Source organism: Saccoglossus kowalevskii, chromosome 1, assembly GCF_978046115.1.
Source record: "Saccoglossus kowalevskii chromosome 1, keSacKowa6.1, whole genome shotgun sequence".
NCBI classification, from domain to species: domain Eukaryota; kingdom Metazoa; phylum Hemichordata; class Enteropneusta; family Harrimaniidae; genus Saccoglossus; species Saccoglossus kowalevskii.
In genome coordinates this window covers 34906076-34928015 of record NC_140641.1, presented here as the reverse complement: position 1 = coordinate 34928015, position 21940 = coordinate 34906076, and the positions used below count along the sequence as shown (strand labels likewise).

At 33.2% G+C, this 21940-nt stretch overlaps 1 protein-coding gene and 1 long non-coding RNA gene across 4 annotated transcripts in view; both read left to right on the top strand.

The window, feature by feature from the left end:
- Window positions 1-21572, top strand: part of LOC100372806 (tetratricopeptide repeat protein 17-like) — a 30155-nt gene extending 8583 nt beyond the window's left edge. Inside the window, exons 4-21 of one of the 3 annotated variants that reach the window (XR_014929875.1) lie at window positions 2023-2139; window positions 4802-4911; window positions 5243-5390; window positions 6568-6707; window positions 6981-7138; window positions 8597-8706; window positions 9273-9332; window positions 9648-9868; window positions 10371-10563; window positions 11284-11361; window positions 11773-11997; window positions 12322-12990; window positions 13236-13338; window positions 14627-14753; window positions 15173-15335; window positions 15505-15699; window positions 19118-19223; window positions 19527-19657. Coding sequence is in view for 2 of the 3 variants with exons in the window: in XM_085500941.1 (XP_085357067.1) it covers window positions 2023-2139; window positions 4802-4911; window positions 5243-5390; window positions 6568-6707; window positions 6981-7138; window positions 8597-8706; window positions 9273-9332; window positions 9648-9868; window positions 10371-10563; window positions 11284-11361; window positions 11773-11997; window positions 12322-12990; window positions 13236-13338; window positions 14627-14753; window positions 15173-15335; window positions 15505-15699; window positions 19080-19223; window positions 19527-19652 (3087 nt within the window). In the remaining variant the exon portion in view is untranslated. Of the gene's footprint in view, window positions 1-2022; window positions 2140-4801; window positions 4912-5242; window positions 5391-6567; window positions 6708-6980; window positions 7139-8596; window positions 8707-9272; window positions 9333-9647; window positions 9869-10370; window positions 10564-11283; window positions 11362-11772; window positions 11998-12321; window positions 12991-13235; window positions 13339-14626; window positions 14754-15172; window positions 15336-15504; window positions 15700-19079; window positions 19224-19526 lie in introns of all 3 variants that reach the window. The other 2 variants (XM_085500942.1, XM_085500941.1) reach the window with 2 other exon arrangements.
- LOC146750858 (uncharacterized) lies at window positions 2946-3671 on the top strand. The gene is made up of 2 exons (XR_014929876.1): window positions 2946-3027; window positions 3355-3671. It is a non-coding gene; the product is annotated as an uncharacterized LOC146750858 (long non-coding RNA).
- Window positions 21573-21940: the final 368 nt, after the last annotated feature.

Sequence of the window (21940 nt, the reverse complement as noted above, 5' to 3'; positions counted from 1 at the left end):
AAAAAATTGTGTGAATTTGAATTTCAACAATTGATTGCAAACAACCAAGAAAAAATGTTTTTTCTACCAACTAAAGCCACCAACTATTTTTAGTGGCATTACTTAATTTGTTTAACATCTGCGAAAAAATATATTTTTATACAACCTGTAATAATTTTATTTTTTAAACCATTAGTGTTATTAGTATATGAGTCTATTATCATATCATGCAATGCTGTAAAGAGAACTGACATTTAGATGGCATTATTAATTGCATATTTTATGATACAATATTACATATCATTATGAATATATGTGTATTTGTATTTAAATGTAAAACACACAAAGTACAAAATTCATCAAGATGACCTTTTAGTAAATTAAAAATTGTGTAAAAGGTATAAATGTCAATACATGTATTGTACATGGATCTTTTAATGATTTCTACTTTATGTGGCATCTCACTATTGGTTGATATCTGTTTGCATGCATGGAATACTTGCTATGGGTCAGGTTACATTGTAATTTTCCTTTCTATTGTATTCATAATGACATTGGGACAATCACTATTATAGGGTGTTTAAACAAACAAATATTACTCAGTGATGTTTTTATGAGATTATAAAACTGTACAGTTTATTTGTCATGCATGAAAGCAACAGCTTGTGAAAGAAACCTGCTCCATATAATGGTTGCTGATTGACAAAACATGTTATAGTTATAGGTAGTTTTTGAAAAATAATAATAATCAATAATTTTTGGCTTACCCAAAATGAAAATGAATGAAAAGATTATTAGAATATCTGTCTGCTTTGTCACCAATGTTAAACTTTATTTATGGTTACTTGCTGTAACTTTGAGTGATTGTTATCTGTGTGAATTATATATGAATTATTTAAAGAGGCAGGTTTGTGAGCACTCTCATCCCTAAAAAAATGTTTTTAATTTTTTTTTTAATGTTGACTGTCTTGGTTTCATACTGTTACCATTTTGAAACTACCACTGTAGAAGTGGCACATACTAAAATAAATACTCAAATTATTGGGAAAAAATATTTCAAATGCCTTGCATACTTTGAAAGCTGTACATAAATAATGTAAAGTATAATTTGGTTGTAAAAAATGATGCAGGAATACCAATGTAATTTACTATAAATAAGTTTACAAAACTGTAATTGGCTTTATCATAAGTACCTGAAAAATGGGTGCTGGGTGAATGATTCCACTTGAATTTTACAGTTGGTCAGGGAAGTTCAAACTTAGATTTTTCCCAGCTTTTTCCTAGTGAAACTTTCACACTGTGTTGATGTTTATAAGTCGCCATTCAAACACAGTCCAGATACAAGGACTTATGGATTGACCTCTGTGCATGTATGTATATTCTTACCTGCATCTCAGACATGCCTGGACAGATTGCATTCAAACTTTTAGGATATATATGCTATATAATGATTTTGTTCAAGATCCAATTTAAAATGGCCAAATGACGGCCATTTTTGTGCTGAAAATTCATTAAATTTACCATTTCAGTCTTGTATGGATGGATTTTTATCAAACTTACATACATTGGACACATATGTACTTCTTTTCATCACAAAATAGTGCTGTTTATAGTCTGCACTTTCCTTCTGAAGATTAGGACAAAAATACCCAAATTCTTTGAGTAAAAAACTGAAAAGTGACTCAAATTCTGTCTGTGCTTCAAAATTAGGGTGCATTTCCAGAATATAAGAAAAAAATGCAGAACAATTTGAGCAAGAAAGTCTGGTGGTGAAAAGGTTAATGTACATCATTTTGTTCTTCAGATCCAAATCAAAATAACTGACTGTTGGCCATTTTGTTTTAATAAATACTATTCCAAAGCCATATCTCTGACATGCCTTGAGCGATCATGTTCAGACTTCATTTATAAATCATATATGTTAATACTAAGTATATTCAGACAAAAATTGGTTTTTTATTACCAAGTAGTTCTTTGCGATTCTGTCATGTCATGTCAAGTCATGTTAAATTAATCTCTTTCTTTATTGAAATGGTTTTGTAGGGTGTACAGTACAGAAAGAACATATCAGATAGTGCAGAGCCTGGCCTAAGAGGTGCAATAACTTATAAAGATGATACCGACGAGTTTGGACATCTCATTTATAAAGCACTACAAAGGGTAAGATAGACTGCAAAAGGTGTTCCTGCTTGCATGCCACTTTCAATTACACTCATTTTATTGGGTAAACTGTATTGCATTCAGACACAATTTGTTTCCTTTCAAAATTATTTCTATCACCAAGCATGTGATGCAACAATGTAATCTGTGTATGTGAATGACAGCAAATATTTGAATAGCTTGTGTCAGCTGTCAGGTAGTTTAATATCATGTTATTTTATTTAACAACATGTATACCTTGCTCGGATTAAATGAGACAGACATTTCATAAGATTTATTAACAATATTTTACTTAAAGTATCGTGATTAATCCATGTTTATAGTAAATAGTCCAGTGTTCTCCCCAAAGCGTTTTAGCGTAGCGGGGCCGCTACTCTATTATTTATGCCGCTACTCTGAGAGATTGCCCGCTACTCTGAGAGATTGCCCGCTACTCTGTGGCATTTCCTGTTACTCTTTGTTTTAGCTTGTAAATACACGTGCGAATCTGTTAGTCAGCGTCATCAGCGTCCGGTACTGTGAGCCAAATCAGGTGTGAATGGAAACATGTCAGTAATTGCGCAAAGACAATGGACTAATACAGCTTCGTACTTCGAAAATAAACACTTTTGCCCTATTTAATTGGGGTAATAGCGAGTATTTTCTCAGTAGCATATTCGGCTGGAAGAAGCAACGATGTCAAACAGCAGAAATATTACATCGTGGTTCCGCGTAGAACGCCCTGCTGGGCCCCTGGTTGCGATCGATAAACCCACGCGGTCACCGGTACCCCTGTCGGCAGTGGTACAAGATGATGTTACAACGAAAGGTGCAAAAAAGTAAACTCTGGATTTGATGCACAATGGACAACAAAATATACGTGGCTGAGAGAAACATCCGATGGCAAAGGTAAAAAAAGTATTTATTTGTAGCGTTTTACTTGGAAGCATATTTTGACCTAGTTTAGTAAACTTTTGTATGGCTTCATTTTTTGCCGATCGTCGAAACATTTTTTTGGAAACGACTTTCTTTCTGGAAGTTCAAAAATTGTTGGCTACGATTTATCAAAATAACTAATACTAGTATTATGTTTTGAAATAGTTGGGTAAATTTTATCGTGGCAATTTTTTAGTTTAGCGACTTTTCAAAATGGTGGCAATTTGTTTATTTTCGTGTTGATCGTGACGATATTTTTTAAATACAAGTATTGATTCGCTCCTATTTCTTATCTTTTAGGAATGCTGTGTCACATATGTGGAAAATTCAACTTAAAAACATCCAGAAATAGTTCTTTGGTATGGAATTCTATGCCATGTATAAATATTACGAAATATGCTATCGATAAACACGCACACTCGGAGATGCACAAGAAGGCCATGTCATTAGAAGTGGGAAGCAAAGAAAATCACGGCATTCTCAAAAGCTGCAGATCACTGGGCTTCCATGAAAGTCCGAAGAATCAACATTACATAGAAATCACACAGCAGCAGATTCATTTAATCTTGTACATAAATTTGTTAAAAAATAAAGACACAATTTCATCCATGCAAGCCTGTCATTATTGTTTTCTTTATCTCCAGACATATGCTAATGATATGTAAATTATATGCAAATTAGCCGCCACTCTGATACATTTTTCTGGGGAGAACACTGTAGTCAAATTATACTGTAAATAAACCATTTTTCCACTCTGAGATCTCACATTATCAAACGTAAAAACAGGACAAACAATGGTCATAGCGTTGTAGTGGCGATAAAACATGTGGGATTCAACAAACGCTAAAAAAAGTATTTGGAAGACATTTTTATGGTTAATAATGTGTTATACACATTTGATGATGGTAAATTTCCCCCTCAAATGAAATTTCTGCCATTCCGGAGCCTAATTTTGGTCATGTATGGATGGATTTTGTTCAAACTTGGTACATACATTGGACATAATGAGACCTTGTTGCAAATCATTTTGTTTTTCAGATCAGATTCAAAATAGCCAACTGGTGACCATTTTTTTTAACAATTGCTGTTCCAGAGCCATATTTCATAGATACATCATACATGATGTTACACATATGTACATATGTTTGTTTGACGAACAGATTCAAGATGGCTGAATGATGATCCTTTTATTGTTAAAATACATCAGAATCGAGCATTTCTGCCATTCCGAACACAGATCTTGGTTATACATGGACAGCTATATTTAACAAGCCTAATATATTTGTTCAGATCGGATTCAAAATGGTCATATGTAAATGCTGTTCTATAGAGCCATGTCTCTGACATACATTGTCTGATCAAAATCAAACATGAAAATAAAGCAGAAATAGAATCTTGTATTTTCCTATTCTAAGGAAGTCTCTTACTTCCTTACTCTCATGTCATTTGTTTCATGTTCTGATTCAAAATGGCTGACTCATTTCAGTTTTGTTTACTACTCATCTAACAGGGAATTATTTATAAAATGATTGAGGAAATAATTAATGATTAGTTTACTGTCGGCAAAATAATTATTTAAATATTATTTAATCTTTTGATTAATTACAGTTTTTTGTGTATGTGCATTCTGACAAGTTTTCTATTGACCTTGTGAAAAAAATTACTTTAACTAAATGTATTAATAAGAATATTACATAAGGCTACATGTATCCAGCCTCTCATTGGTTCTCAATCTGTTTTGGCATAGAATAAGACGTCCTGGGTGCTCTATAATTTAGCTGCATATTATTGGAGAATTAAAGGAAACTCATATCAGGTGATAGAATGCTGCAGAAGGGCTCTGCATTTTTCTCCAAGGTAAGACATTAATATAGAGACTGCTTGCCCTGTCCAATACTTTGAATGTTTTTTTTTAATATTATGGGTATGGATGTATTGTATGCTTGTTGTAAGTTGTTTATCATTGCATGCCAGAACAACAGATTACTTACACTGACAGAGGCATCTACTGAACCTTTGAACTATTAGGCTTTGTGCAAATTAGTGGAATGAACTCTAGCCCAGACTCCAAGAATGAATGATGAACGTTAAATCATCATACATATGTATCATCATTTTAAAATAGTTTAATAACATATGTGGTAATAACAGAACAGCAAACTGACTATTATACATTTGTTGGTTACAGAGAGCATAAAGATGTAGCATTGGTTAATATGGCCAATGTATTACACAGAGCTCGACATTCACCTGAAGCTGCAGTGCTTATACATGCATCATTAGATATCTCCACTGATCTCAATGTCAATCATTTCACATTGGGTAATATCTATGCGGTAAGTGTACAGACTGTACAGATGAGTTAATAATCAGTGGTCAAATAGTCAAATAGTCAGTTCAATCCATGGATCTCCTGTTACTTTCTTAATCAAGAGGCTCATTCATAAGTCTTATGGTTAGTAATTCTATTGCTAGGTATATACTGAAAGAAATGTGTATTTCTAATTAAAAATATTATAAAATATTAAAAGTATTATGAGGTTATTACGAGGATATCTCAAAGTATGTATGGATATAATACAGCGGGAGTATCTGCACAGAGGTCGATGCGACAGTGTACTGTCTGAGTGCATACTTTGAGGTATCCTCATAATAACCTTATTATTATACATCTTTTCCTCCCAAGGATACATCATGGGAGTGCTGAAATCCAAAAGGTTTAGAACAGAATCAGCAAAATACTTTGTGTGGAGTTTGTTCAAACCTTGGTGGCAGCCATGTTTGTTTTTATTATTAGAGGACGCTTGTGTATAATCATTCCATATTTGGAATTCGCATTTCCTAATATGGTAGGATGAAAATACTCTGTAAAATATTGCAAAGTTACGCCACTTAAGGCGTTACGGTGACAGATATATAATAATATATATTATGGTATAGTATTTTGTCATACTATGAAGTTATTAAAAAAATGCCATATGTTATGTCCTGGTACGTCATAAAGCACAGATATTGCTTTATAGCGTCTTAAGCAATACCAGAGTATACAATTTACAAGGACATAAATTTCAGTGTTTTATTTGAGTGTAATGTGTGATTATGACATGAATTTTCATGATGTCATTTGATTTAAAAACAAAACAAATAAATAAGCATAGCATAACTATTACAACCTTGCCCTTTGAGAATCTATTAAATTATAAAACAAATAATAAATAATTGGGATGGATACAAATGAACAATGCTTGGTATAATCTTTTTCTTGCAGGGCATATGTTCTGAAACAGTACAATAATATATTTAAAAAAAATAGCACAGGAAAATATATTAGGTAAAATTTAGGTGGGAATACCGGTAATTCTGACTGATTGGATACAAAAGGTGTATGTGTGAATACTATAATGTACTCAACAGAGAATGTCCATGTTTCAGTACCAACTCATCTGTATCTTACTTCATTGTGTTTTTTGGAGGTTATAAAACCTTATTTTGTACGATTGCTACTATATATAGGTGCTTGGGGAGTATAATAGATCAGTGATGTGCTTTGAGCAGACTGCTCATCAACAACCAGACTTTGAAGCAGCGCAGAGAAGAAAACATGCTGTCTTATGTCAAGAAAAATTAGAAGCTGCTTTAGAAGAACAGCATGAGTAAGTTTTAAAGCTCAATCTGATTATTTTCAATCTCATTATAAATGTCAATAAACCAATTTGCCTAATTATACTCATTCTTTTTAGTTTAATTTAGTGAATTTCACATTCAGTTGGGACACTACAGTAAAACAGATCACAAGAATCCAAAATCATATGAAAGCTCTTCTAATACAGTGTGTAGTGGGTTCTCAGTTTGTAATAATTCTGAGTCAACATTTTTCTGAGGTCTGACATTGATTGTATTCATCATTATGTTTTACTCCTTTGCAGGAATTTGCAGCATACTCTTGCTGAATTGAAGGAATATCAACGAAAGCATGAACATTTCCAAGAGCAGAGGAAACAGTTGCTAGATCTTCAACAGATGACTGAAGTGCAATTTGAGTTGAACATCAAATATCAACAACAGAGACTGAAAGATGGTGTTGGTGAGTGAGTTCTTTACATCTCTAACATGCAATCGCTACATTCACGTTGTACATCCAAACAGATTGGCTCTTCAAAAATGGTGTAGTCAAAATAAGTAATATTGTAATGATTTAGTTTTGGTTTATATGAGCTTCTATTAGAACAAATACAGTATTCTTAAGTTGATTACCCTCACATGGGGATGCTAGCTCATCAAAAAAATTATGGTTGAATGTTGAACTTTATTGCATCCTTAGAAATACAATGTTTCTATCAGTTAATAGCAATAAAGATTAGTTGTGATATGACTACTATTAAAGAAAATTGCAATGAATGAAATGAATGCAGAATGTTGTTAGCAACCCATATTCATATACTGCGCTGTCATCGGTTTATTCTTGAAATGTTACATACATGATAGCAAATAATAAACACATTTGCAGAACATGTGTATTGTCTGTTATGTTTGGATTAATTAACAGATCGATGAATGTTGGTGTAATTTCGGCTAAGTGTGTGAATGTGAATGCAGCTGCTTTAATTATCTCTCTGCAAACATGAAGAATTCAGCATATTCATAATATGAACGTAGCCAGTATTCTTTTTAACCTGTGATAACCTTTTTAACCTGTGATAACCTTTTTAACCGACCAGTAACAAAAGACTAAACAATGGATGTACATTTCAAAACATAACAATAAATTGTACTTATGGTGCACCTACATGAATCATGTATTACGTGCCTATATATAAGCATTAATTTATGCGAGTGTACAGAATATAAGCTCTATGAAGGGAGAGACAGAAACTATACAGAAACATCATTTCTGCAGTGATGAATTCAACAATAACATCAACATTGGCAAATTACTATACGTCATGAAATCAAAGAACAGACAGTAACTACTAGGGTAGCTAGTTTAACCTTTTCACTACCAGTTCCCTCTTTTCATCACAAATTCACAAAATAGTTCTGTTTATAGTCTGCACTTTTCTTCAGAATATTGCAACAAAAATAGCCAAAATGTTTAAGTAAAAAGTGAAAATTTTCTCATTGACAAATTTTGTCTGTTTGTTTCAAAATTAGGGTTCAATTCCAGAAATATTAAAGATATAAGAACAAGTGAAGACAAATTTTGACCACTAGAAAGTCTGGTGGTAAAAAGGTTAATGCAGTGTGGTGTTACAAAGAAATGTCACTTATTCTATCAGTGGAAATAAATAAATAAATTTTGTTTGCAATACAAGCCATTGGCCCAATTTACAATTATATTATTTTAGTTGACAGGGAATGTACTGTAGAATATACTTAATCTAATTTTACTGTAACTTCCAGCTGCAGCTAATCTTTGTAATACAATAATTACCGTAAAGCAGGTTTTAGATAGACAAAAATGGTATCCTTCTTCAATTTTCCACGATTGTTTCTCTTATAAGCAGATTGTGTGTAATATTGTCATGTATATTGAATACCTCAGGTGAAACACAGAAGTGTCAAATAAATGATGAAGATGGTAGACAAGTATTGGTTTGTAAGAAAGAACTGCAACCTGAATCAGAAGCATATGGGACAATCTTCACAGAAAAGGTAAACAATATTTATACAGAGTTAGATGATAGTGTAGTATTATAATAAGGTAGCCATTACTCACAGTAGTGTGAATATTCACCATCATGTCCAGTATGACCAATACATATACAGACCCATGCCAAGGACTACAATTACCAACTGCCACTTATATAAAACATCTATTATTGTCTGATCAGTGCATGAAGATTTGCTGCCTTTTGGCTTGGGTACATGATGTCCATGTACATAAATCAGATTGAAAAAGTGGATATAAATGTAATTCGTTTTTTAAAAGTGCACAGCTGGAATTTCATATGTGAAGTTACATCTTACCATACCAGTAATGTTTACCAGGCATGTTTACTTTTTTTGCAGACATGCTTTTTAATTTGGGAATAAGAATTGTATGCGTTTCATTACTTGTAATGTTTTTAGTTTTTCTTAGCCAATCTCATAAATGTACTTGGTGGGTTTTTCATATCTTCACATCTTGATAACTATGGAATATTGTATTACACTGGTGTGTGGATTTTTTCAATTCTATAGTAATATAATAATAATATAATATATTTCTTGTCTTGCAGCAAATTGTAGCTTCAGACGACAGAGACCCTGATATTGAATGTCTGAAGAGAGCCAGTGGGGTGAGTATTCACTTATTACTCTCCTGTTCACTATCTTAATCAGATATTGTCACTAAAGGACTATTTTCAAAATATTATTCATATCCAATAGATTTTATATAACAGCATAACTTAACTGATAAAAACATGTGACTTCGCATTAGAAACACATCACAACATTGTGTTTGATTTCATCGGTTTTATAAGTATAATGGTGAGACTATTGCCAAATAAATGAACCTTGGCTGGCAGAGATGTTGTCTGTTCTGTTTTTATAAGTTTAACAAATCATTGCATGCAAAAGAAACAAACCATCAGTCTGTTTAACTTATTAAGCAGGCAGAGAATGATTGTTTTAATGTGCATCACCTGGCAGAGGAAGAGGTAATTGATGTACCTGAGGCAACAGAGGATATCAAACCACAGCCAAATCCCAATGCTGAGTATCGTGATAAAGATTGGCCTAAGAAAACTGACTGTGATATGAATTATAAAGGTCTACCAGTTTGGAGAGAATATCAGTCAACATATCTACCACCAGAAAATAAAGGCTTTCAGTAAGTGGAATTATTTTTCAGTGGTAGGTCATTTAAAATTTGGAGATGAAAAAGAAATACGCACAAGAAAAAAACAGACTATACAGTAATTCTATCCCTCCAAAAAAATGTTTTCAGTAGTAAAAAAAAAAACATTTTTGATAAATCTGCTGAATCACAATGTTCATATATGAAATACAACCTTGACTTGTTCAGTCTGCAAGCTTTCCAAAGAAAACCAATCAGTGGTCTTATTATGAAGGACATTAAGAATGATGGTACCAGGCCATGTGGCAAATGCAAATGACCCTGGAATAGGAATATCAGTTCTGCTTCTAGTACTATGCACTTTCAATTGTCTTGTGTATTTTTATATAAGCTCAATTTTTTCAATATCTGTCATCTGTATGGAGAGTGCTAATAGTTTCTACTTTACTTTCATTTAACATGGTCTATTACATTGTACTTATATATTATACATAATATGTTTTTTTTTATTTAATTAACCTTAATTCATTTACAGTGTGAAACCTCTGCTAACAGAAGATCTTGGATTAGTAAGTGGACCCGGTGAAGAGCATCCTCTGCCATGGTATCCACCAGTATGTGTGCATGTTGATGATTTAAGTGGTGTTGTAACCTCTGTAGATTCGTTGAATGGTATTGCTAATAGAGAAAGAATACCAATTAAGATGCCTGATCATAATGTTAAGAAGGTTAGTTTTGCCATTGGTAGCAGGACATTTGATTTCTCTGAAATGATTCATGATGAATCCTGTCATTACTTCCCCTCTCCCACACACCACTCCATGTTTGATCTGGGTTACATATCTTGCATGTATTTGTTAGTGTCCATTCAAATAAAGACTTATGGACTTGTGTGTATCCATAGGTTTGCTCATCCGTTCGAACCTGTATCACAGATATGCCTTGGTCAATCACATTCAAACTTCACATGCATATCATAAATCTTACCATATGCACGTCCATTCATTTTCTAATCCAATTCAAGATGGCAGCATGGTGGCTATTTTTATAATTTCAAAGTCAAGCGTCTCTGCTATTCTAAAACCAATTTGTTGCGTGAATGAATTTTGCTCAAACTTTGGACATATATTTTTTTCAGATTTGTATGTCTCTTACATACATCCACTGATCGCAATCAAATTTAAAACTACATTGTACATCATGTCATTTGTTTCATATTCTGATTCAAGACTCATTTCAAGTTTTGCTTACTATTGAACTAACAGGGACTCATGCCATGATATAACTTGTTGACATGAAAGTTGACAATTTATCCCTAAACCCATAATACTAATAAAAGTAATTCTCACTCAACATCACTTTATTATCATAAATTGCATATTCATGGAACTCAGTAAAACATGAACTTAAAATCAAATCCTAAATCCTACTGCCTTGATTTCTTGCAGATATTGTTGAGTTTAGTGAATGATGGTGATGTAACAGAAGAAGAGGTTGGTCAGCGTATCTTGACAGCTCTCAAGGAGGTTGGTAGAAAATTACTCAATTAGTATTTCAAACTCTTCTCTTCATGAACTCTCTTTCATGTAGTGTCATCTACAAGTATTTCATGTTTCTTTCTTTTGGTCACTAATGCGAAAATCACAGTAAAATTTAAACCTATTAACTTGGTCTTTCCTTATCTATAAACTTTGTCAAATGAACAAATTTGTCGGCCATTTTAGTGTTTGATTTTGCTAAATTACTGTTGTTTATTTCATTATTGCAAGCATGTAAAGTCATTACTATTCATTTCTGTCTTATACTATTTGACAAATGGTAAACTGTATATCAAGCATGAAAATGATATTTTGAAAATCACATTTTAAATTTTATTAAAGGTTTCAATGATGCTAATAGTGTGTGAAATTTGATATGAAAGTATGATTCCTTTGCAGAACAAAGAATCTAAATGGATATTATACCACTTGGCTGGTTTATATTGGCGAGTCATTGGTAATAATTACCATGGTGTAGAATGCTTGAGAAGATCAATATATTTTGCACCAGAAGAATATCTAGATGTACCACTAGTAAATCTAGCTAATATTCTGTTGAGAGTTGGCAGTTATAAAGATGCTGCTACTCTGTTAAAGAGAGCTGTTGATGTTAATCATGCTGAGGTATGTAAACCAGTATTACGCAATGCCATAGAAAACAAGGTTTACCATATTACCAGATGAATGATCATTCATTTCCATTACTGCTGGTCACGATACTATATATTGTATATGGTTCAGTTCTCAAGAAGTACAGCGAATCTTATCAATTAAGATTTTCATAAATCTCCAAAAAACTATATTATTCATTCGTCTATTTCTGATCAGAACCCATTTAATATTTAATTTGTTCTCAACATCATGAAAACTCTTAAATGAAAACTTTTTCCAATGTCAGAAATATGCATCTGTACCCTAATCTGTGTATAATGTTTACTATGTTCACAGGCTGTTTCTCATTTCACGTATGGCAATGCACTTGCAGCTCAAGTAAACTACAGTGGGGCTGCACATGAATACATCACGACATTGGATCTAGACTCTAATTTTGAACTAGCTTTCAAAACCCTCCATACAATCAAATGCCATGAAAAGTTTCATTGTGCTGCAAAGGGTAGTAGTGATGATAGTTCTGGTGATCCTAGCATGTGTCAGCGACCACCATCAACTAGTACTAGCAGCCAGACTGAAAGACGTATAGTCTGTCATCATGTACAAGGGGTAGAACAGTGTCAGATGGAGACTCGTCAACGTAGAATCTCTCCTGAGGAAGCTGGTTGTCCTGGCATATGTACAACAACGTGTACTTCTCATCCGCCAAAAGACATGTGTGGTGGCCAAGAACCTACTCCCTGTAATGGATGCTCTGGAAATAAACGATGTCATTCATGTTCCCAGACTGAAGAAGGAAAGGGTTTCCAGTGCCATACAGGGCCTGTGCCCCCGCATCAGTGTATTACAGATGCTCTAGAGATTATTGAAATAGATGAAGATGATTTGAATCAAATAGAAGATCTTGAGGAGAGTCTAGAACTTCTTGCTCCAGTTGCTAAAGCACTTAGTGATGAACAGCATACAATCAATTTGAAATCAAGTGACATGGAAGGAAAGAAGATGGTAAGTTTATAGATTGTAGGTAAATATTGAATATAATGTAGAATTGTTGTAGTGTATCAGTGTAGTCATAGATATTGTCGCAATAACATGTAGGATTTAGGCTGGCTTGGCTTGATTTGGCTGATTTTTTAGACTTCCCTGAATCTCCTGATTCATATATTCAACATGCCTGGAATTCAAACTTCACACATACATCTCACATCAGACATACAGGTATATTTTGTTTCATGTTTTTTTTTTATTAGGTGACTGTCAATGTGAAGGCATCTTCCACAAGCACCAAGAACAAGAAAACAAGCAGTGATAATGCTACTAAAAAAAAAGGAAAAGAGAATAGTAATAATGATGGTGAGAATAATATAGAGGAAGCTGATGGTATGTCTGTACAAGTACAGATTACTATACACAAAAAACCTCTTTGTGATTTGTTGAATGTCTTTTCAACATATATTCACAGTGAACCCAATCAGAATGAATGAATGAATGAATGAAATTTATTTCACCAAAAAAAAACAAGAAAAAAACAACGGTAAAGGTAGAAGTTGCACAGGTAGTAAATACATATAAATAAATAAATAAATAAATAAATAAATAAATAAATAAATAAATAAATAAATAAATAAATAAATAAATAAATAACGAATTCTACTTTAGATAACTTTTCTTTTTTTTTGGTGGGGATTACAGATATAGTTCATCAGAACTAGTCGAGTCCGTAACCCCTGTATATATAATTTCATAGTTTAATCACACAAATCTCCAAATAAAGAGAGAAAGAGAAAAAATATTACAAATCAAATTTTTAAGAGATAGTTTTTTAATTTTGCTTTGAATATATGTCTCCTAGTGATGGTTTTAAATGCATCAGGCAAAGAGTTCCAATGTTTTGTTGCAGAGTATTTAAAACTGTGTTGGTTGAGTGTAAGATTCAGTTTTGGAGTATAGTAGTTCAAGCTACATGCTAAACGGGTTTGATAATTATGGGACAAAAAATCCAAATAGTTGTAAATATCATGTACAAAATATTTATTGCTGAGATCAAAGACAAATAAACTGGTTTGTAACTTGCAGAGTGAAAAAATGTCTAGCTCCATCATATTTATCTTAACATATCTTGAAGACAGTGGTGTCACCAACTGCCCTGTTAGTCTCCAATGTAATGTGGATGTTGTATCTGCACCTAAAATTAAGGACAACAATTTATGTCCACTAGCTGTTGGCTTTTGATTTTTATTCTGAAATTTTCATTAAATTTCGTATTTTTCATGAAAAAATAATTTTCCTTTAATTCTATTATAAAATTCTGACTAAAAAAAAGCTGTGATACTAATACTTTTCAAATGTCTGAAACATGAATATTATTTGGGCTTAATTTATAAAAGATAAATTTAAAGTAATTTCCATATAGACAGCATATTAACAGAACCACAGATCATCAACCATGTACAACTGATTGAAGCTTTTTAAAAACATAGATCACCCACAACCCTTCCATGTAATCTAATGAAGCCTTTTTGTTATCATTGCCCTTAGGAAAAATCTGTATGAGCAAATATTGCTAAAAGGTATAATTGTTTTCAAACATTATGAATGCAGCTACTGTGTGTTTGATGACGTGTATTTCTTTCATTGCTAGATTTATTTCTGATCATCGACTCTACAGAATACTCGTGGCCAACATTAGAAGAATGTAAAAATCTAAAGAAGATCAATGTGCAAGGTTTTACCAGTACATGGCTGTCAGTTACTGCAAAGGAAGTAGAGTAAGTAGCATTAAATGGAAATCTCAAATACAAGACAACATAACAAATGTAACTTAATAAACTTCAGTTAACTGTTTTCTATGTTACAGAGCACACATCTGTATTGATTCCAATTTGCATTGGTTATATACTGCCATTTTTCACGTATCAAAAAGATTGCATTGAATAATACCGGTAGTATTGATACCAAGTTCTGCTTCATCAGTGCTTCTAAATGAAAATTATATTCATCATATTTTAACAAACATTTGGTTAATTTTCATAGCTGGTGTTGTGAAATGTGCATAATTGCCGCAATATACTAACACTTTTTCCAATTGGTTACAGGATTAACACTAAAATGTGTATGTTTTTAGCCTCATCATCAGAGAACCCCAAACTTGTCTATTGATGATTTGATATATATATTATCATTACAGTTTACATGAGCACATTAATTTCCGTATGAACATTCCTGATGGTGTACTCATGGAGCCATTCTGTGAAGCAGCTCTTGGCCCTAGTTTATTTACCTTGGACCATCTAAAAGGATTAGTAGAAAGAGATCAGATTGATTATTCAGCTGAACAAGGGCTTAAAGAAGTAAGTTGGTCCTTATATTTATAAATCTCTTTAATGAATCTTACACCATTATTAATGATTGTTTGGCAGTGCAAGTGAATTATAGTGTTAAGTTACTAACTAACATTTCATGAGCAGGTTTGTAACTTGCTGTGCCCATTTATCTGATAATGGCTAACATTAATTGCAGGTATTACAGACATTGAGTGGTGAACATGAGAACTATGAGATTGTTGGTACTAGAATAGCACTTGGTTTGACAAGTAACCAATCTTCGTGGGTCCTTGCTAATATGGCTGCATTGTACTGGAGAGTTGAAGGAGAAGGAGAGAAATCATTAGATTGTCTTAGACAAGCATTGACATTTTCACCAAGGCCAATGAAAGTAAGTACATTTTACTGCAATATGTCCCTGTTAAACAGACATGTATCTCAGACATGCCTGGATTGATTACATTCAAACTTCACACATACATCATACATATTTGGATACATATGCATGTCTATTCATTTCATGATCTGATTCAAGGTAGCTGAATGGTGGCCTTTTAATGTTAACAATTCATCAAAATCAAGCATTTATAGAACCCTCAATGTCATTACTTTTATTTCCGATTAACCATTACTTTTATCTCTAAATGATTGTCACTAATATCACTGATTTGCAGTTACTGTTGTCTCTGAATGACCATGACTTGTATCTTTGAATGACCATTACTTGTATCTCTGAATGACCATTACTTGTGTCTCTGAATGACCATCACTTGTGTCTCTGAATGACCATTACTTTGTATCTCTGAATGACCATTACTTGTGTCTCTGAATGACCATAACTTGTGTCTTTGAATTGCCATTACTTGTATCTCTGAGACCATTACTTTGTCTTTGAATTGCCATTACTTGTGTCTCTGAATAACCATTACTTGTATCTTTGAATGACCATTACTTGTATCTCTGAATGACCATTACTTGTGTCTCTGAATGACCATCACTTGTGTCTCTGAATGACCATTACTTTGTATCTCTGAATGACCATTACTTGTGTCTCTGAATGACCATAACTTGTGTCTTTGAATTGCCATTACTTGTATCTCTGAATGACCATCACTTGTATCTCTGAATGACCATAACTTGTGTCTCTGAATGACCATTACTTGTGTCTCTGAATGACCATCACTTGTATCTCTGAATGACCATAACTTGTGTCTCTGAATGACCATTACTTGTATCTCTGAATGACCATTACTTGTGTCTCTGAATGACCATAACTTGTGTCTTTGAATTGCCATTACTTGTATCTCTGAGACCATTACTTTGTCTTTGAATTGCCATTACTTGTGTCTCTGAATAACCATTACTTGTATCTTTGAATGACCATTACTTGTATCTCTGAATGACCATTACTTGTGTCTCTGAATGACCATCACTTGTGTCTCTGAATGACCATTACTTTGTATCTCTGAATGACCATTACTTGTGTCTCTGAATGACCATAACTTGTGTCTTTGAATTGCCATTACTTGTATCTCTGAATGACCATCACTTGTATCTCTGAATGACCATAACTTGTGTCTCTGAATGACCATTACTTGTGTCTCTGAATGACCATCACTTGTATCTCTGAATGACCATAACTTGTGTCTCTGAATGACCATTACTTGTATCTCTGAATGACCATTACTTGTGTCTCTGAATAACCATTACTTGTATCTCTGAATGACCATTACTTGTGTCTCTGAATGACTATTACATGTATCTCTAAATGACCATAACTTGTGTCTCTGAATGACCATTACTTGTGTCTCTGAATGACCATTACTTGTATCTCTGAATGACCATTACTTGTGTCTCTGAATGACCATTACTTGTGTCTCTGAATGACCATAACTTGTATCTCTGAATGACCATAACACTTATCTCTGAATGACCATTACTTGCATCTCTGAATGACCATTACTTGTGTCTCTGAATGACCATTACTTGTATCTCTGAATGACCATAACTTGTGTCTCTGAATGACCATTACTTGTGTCTCTGAATGACCATTACTTGTATCTCTGAATGACCATTACTTGTGTCTCTGAATGACCATTACTTGTGTCTCTGAATGACCATTACTTGTATCTCTGAATTGCCATTACTTGTATCTCTGAATTGCCATTACTTGTATCTCTGAATGACCATTACTTGTATCTCTGAATGACCATTACTTGTATCTCTGAATGACCATTACTTGTGTCTTTGAATTGCCATTACTTGTGTCTCTGAATTGCCATTACTTGTGTCTCTGAATTGCCATTACTTGTGTCTCTGAATGACCATTACTTGTGTCTCTGAATGACCATTACTTGTGTCTCTGAATGACCATTACTTGTGTCTCTGAATGATCATTACTTTTATCTCTGAATGACCATTACTTGTATCTCTGAATGACCATAACTTGTGTCTCTGACTGACCATTACTTGTGTCTCTGAATGACCATAACTTGTATCTCTGAATGACCATAACTTGTATCTCTGAATGACCATTACTTGTGTCTCTGAATGACCATTACTTGTGTCTCTGAATGACCATTACTTGTGTCTCTGAATGATCATTACTTTTATCTCTGAATGACCATTACTTGTATCTCTGAATGACCATAACTTGTGTCTCTGACTGACCATTACTTGTGTCTCTGAATGACCATAACTTGTATCTCTGAATGACCATAACTTGTATCTCTGAATGACCATAACTTGTATCTCTGAATGACCATAACTTGTATCTCTGAATGACCATAACTTGTATCTCTGAATGACCATTACTTGTGTCTCTGAATGACCATTACTTGTATCTCTGAATGACCATAACACTTATCTCTGAATGACCATTACTTGCATCTCTGAATGACCATTACTTGTGTCTCTGAATGACCATTACTTGCATCTCTGAATGACCATTACTTGCATCTCTGAATGACCATTACTTATGTAATAGCGTAATAGTGTTTTTTTTGTTAGCTCCGCTGTTGACTTTGTCGAGCGGAGCTTATCATATGAGTGATTGTCCGTCGTCAGTCGTCGTCCGTGTCAATGTTTTACTTTTCCGACTTCTTGAAAACTACACGCCTGAATGCTCTCATATTCGGTGTGTATGTACCTATGGTAGACCTCTCTCAGATTTGTTCATTTCAAGATCATATCTTCAATTCTCTAATTTTGGTGAATATTTTTGTAATTTTTGGTAAAAAGTGATATTTTTGACTTCTTGTTAAAAACCGCAAGTTCAATTGCTTTGATATTACATATATAGATGCTACATGTGGACCTTTCTCAGATCTGTTCATTTCGTGATGATATCTTCAATTCTCTAATTGTGGTGAATATTTTTGTAATTTTTGGTTAAAACGTGATATTTTTGACTTCTTGTTAAAAATCAAAATTCCGATTGCTTTGATATTACATATACAGGTACTACATGTGGACCTCTCTCAGATTTGTTCATTTTGTGATGATATTCTCAATTCTCTAATTTTGGTGAATATTTTTTGTCATTTTTGGTAAAAAGTTATATTTTTGAATTCTTGTTGAAAACAGCAAGTACGATTCCTTATACATACTATACATATTGTTAATTTTCTATTGATATCTTCAGTTCTTTAATTGAAATGTGTCTTGCTAACAGAGGAGCTATCTCAGCCGAGAGGCTGCTTGTTTTGATAACTTATTAATTTACTTATTAGAAACACTGCATAAAACTGACCATGGATTATATCTCTGCAGGACATTGCTCTGATCAGTATGGCTAATATCTTTCATAGAGCTGGTTTATTTGAGGATGCTTTGGTTGTGACTGGTATGGCATTGGAAATTTCACCAGACCTTGTAGTCAATCATTTCACTATGGCCAATATATATGCAGCAATGGTAAGTTAGTATTGTGTTGCAACTAAAACATACCCTGTCTTCGTTATTATTTATTTACAGCTTCATTCAAAGTGAGAATGTGGTTTTGTTGGCTAGTCTTTATTCAGAAGTGTTTACACCAGTGGGAAAGACAAAATCAACTAATATGTAAACACAGCCATGTTAATGAAAATAGTTATTATACTGCTGTTTTTTTTTTTACAATCACCACCAATATTATGCCTTTAATTCCAAAATACTTTAGATGCGTTATGATAGGTACAAGTAATAGATGTCGTCAAAACTGTCTTTTTTTAACTTCAGGGAAACTACATAGAAGCACTGAAGTACTATGAAACAACTCTACTGTTACAAGAAGGGTTCCAACCTGCTTTGGAAAGAATGAAGACAATACAGTGTCATATACAGCAAAGCAGTAACAAGAAATAACACATATACTAATTTATTTTTAATGAGCTGCAAGATTTGCTATATTATCATTGCTATATTTGTGCAGGAATCCTAAACCATTATTTGATTGAGCAGTTGACATGGACATGGATATGTTGGAGACAACAGTGTGTGTAAAACAGATAAGATTGCTGTAAAATACCTCTACATTAGAAACAGTGTGCCCTCTAAGAGGACTGATTTTGTAGGAATCCTGAGTCAAATGAAACCCCCTAAAATTGAGTTGAGTCAACTTGTTGACTGCTGGGGAGGTTTGTCACCAAGAAAAAAATTAAATTGTACATGACTGTATAGCAAAAATGTTGTGGCTAGATTTTCTTTGTATTTATGTTTACTTTGTTTATAAAATGTGAATTTCATTTTACCAAATTAGCACAACTATTTTCGTCACAGCAAATTTCTTTGCACATTATGTCGGTTTAGAGGGCACACTGATTAGAAAAACATTGACCTAATAATAATTTCTCTGGGCTGTAAATGTCAATATCAGCAACAAGTGCAGTGGTCAAGCTAATATTTCATACATCAAGTCACTGTAATTCAGTATAAATCAACGACATAAATGATGTCTATAACAAGGGACCATCTTGTGATCAATAAATTATGTACCACTTCACAGATATGAAATTTTGAACCAGGTCCGTGATTGTTTACGATTGAGTGAAATTCCTTGGATATGATGTAAACAGGGTATATAGTAAAATGACCACACAATTAAAATAACTTGCATCTCTAGCATATGACACAAACAAAACAGCACCAACTACTTGTTTTAACCGGTGACATAATTCGCATAACTAGGATCTATTTCTGCAATAACCAGATTAGGCCAATCAGAAACTACCATATTTGCATAATACGCAGGTGACATTTGACAGAAAAGTAGCTACCCTCAACAAAACGACTCAAACTTAACAGATGGTACAAGTAATTTTTTTTTTTCTTTTCACAAACACTGCACTATGTCTTATGTTGAAAAAAAACAATATGACATATAAGCTCTCCACAGTTGTGTAAAATGCAGTTATAACTGATACACAAGTCTTGGTCAGTTTAGACGAATTCCTGGATGCAACTGACTACAATGCACATTGCTGGACACCACTATGTTCAAAGGACTGCTATGTGTCATATCGTGTATTGTATAAAATTTGATGAAAAGTATCAGAATGGTTTTCTCTTTGAATGATGAAAACTGGAGTATTTGCATCTTGTGTTGATTAAGACAAGATAGCTGTGTTAAGCTTTTTATTTGATGCCTAATTCTTTGCATTAAAACGGAAGTGTGATTGGATGAAATGGAATTTTATGTTAATTTAGTAATAAAATTGAAACACTCATTGTAAATCACATCTGCAACCAACAACAACATCTTGAAGCATCATGACAATATAAGACTAATTACTTCAATAGTTTTCAGACATGTATTATGGTGTAATCTGTAATTTTATTTTCATCACTAACCTGAGTTCACGTGAATGCAGGGTTTAAGTTCATTTTACATGTCCCATTCATTTTGCCAGCAATACATCAAAGTAGATTTCAAATATTCTCAGGTGTTACTGATTGCAAGTGTGATTATTTTTTTTTTTTCTCCCAGTCATTTGATAAAATGTATAACAAGACTTGTTTCAAACCTGCTTTCAAATAAATGCAGTGATTATGTTTTAAATCAAAGTCCAAACCGCTTCAAATCATGCACATTGATTGTAAGTAATTAATATTTTCATTTTGCACTGACCAAACCATGGTTGATTGAAATTTATATTTTTACACTAATTTTATTAGAAGATATGAAAAGATGATTTAATAACAATGTACTGTATGTATTGTTTGTATCACTCACAGTGGTGATGGGAGTTGTGCAAAGTAATAATTTTATTAAATGTTGGTAACATATTGAATGACTATAATTTATTTTGTTCATTGAATGAGAAGAATGTTGGTGCTATGACAAGTTGTACGCTACCTTGACATCCACTTTTAAAATTGTTCTAATTCAGTAAATGAGATTTTAGACTGACAAAGTCTGGAATTCTTTTTTGTTTTACAAAAAAAATATAATTGTCAATTTAGCCTTTTTAACGGGTTCGCGAAAACTAGCGTGACTGCGAATGAAATCCCGACTGGACGCATCTGCAGGCATCGTCATGTGTTGGAGAGAAAAAACTCCGGTGATTATGCTAATTAACAGATGTTGATTAGCATTGACAACGACTGCAGTTGTATACGTCATATCTTATCTATGTTAATATACATGACCTTTC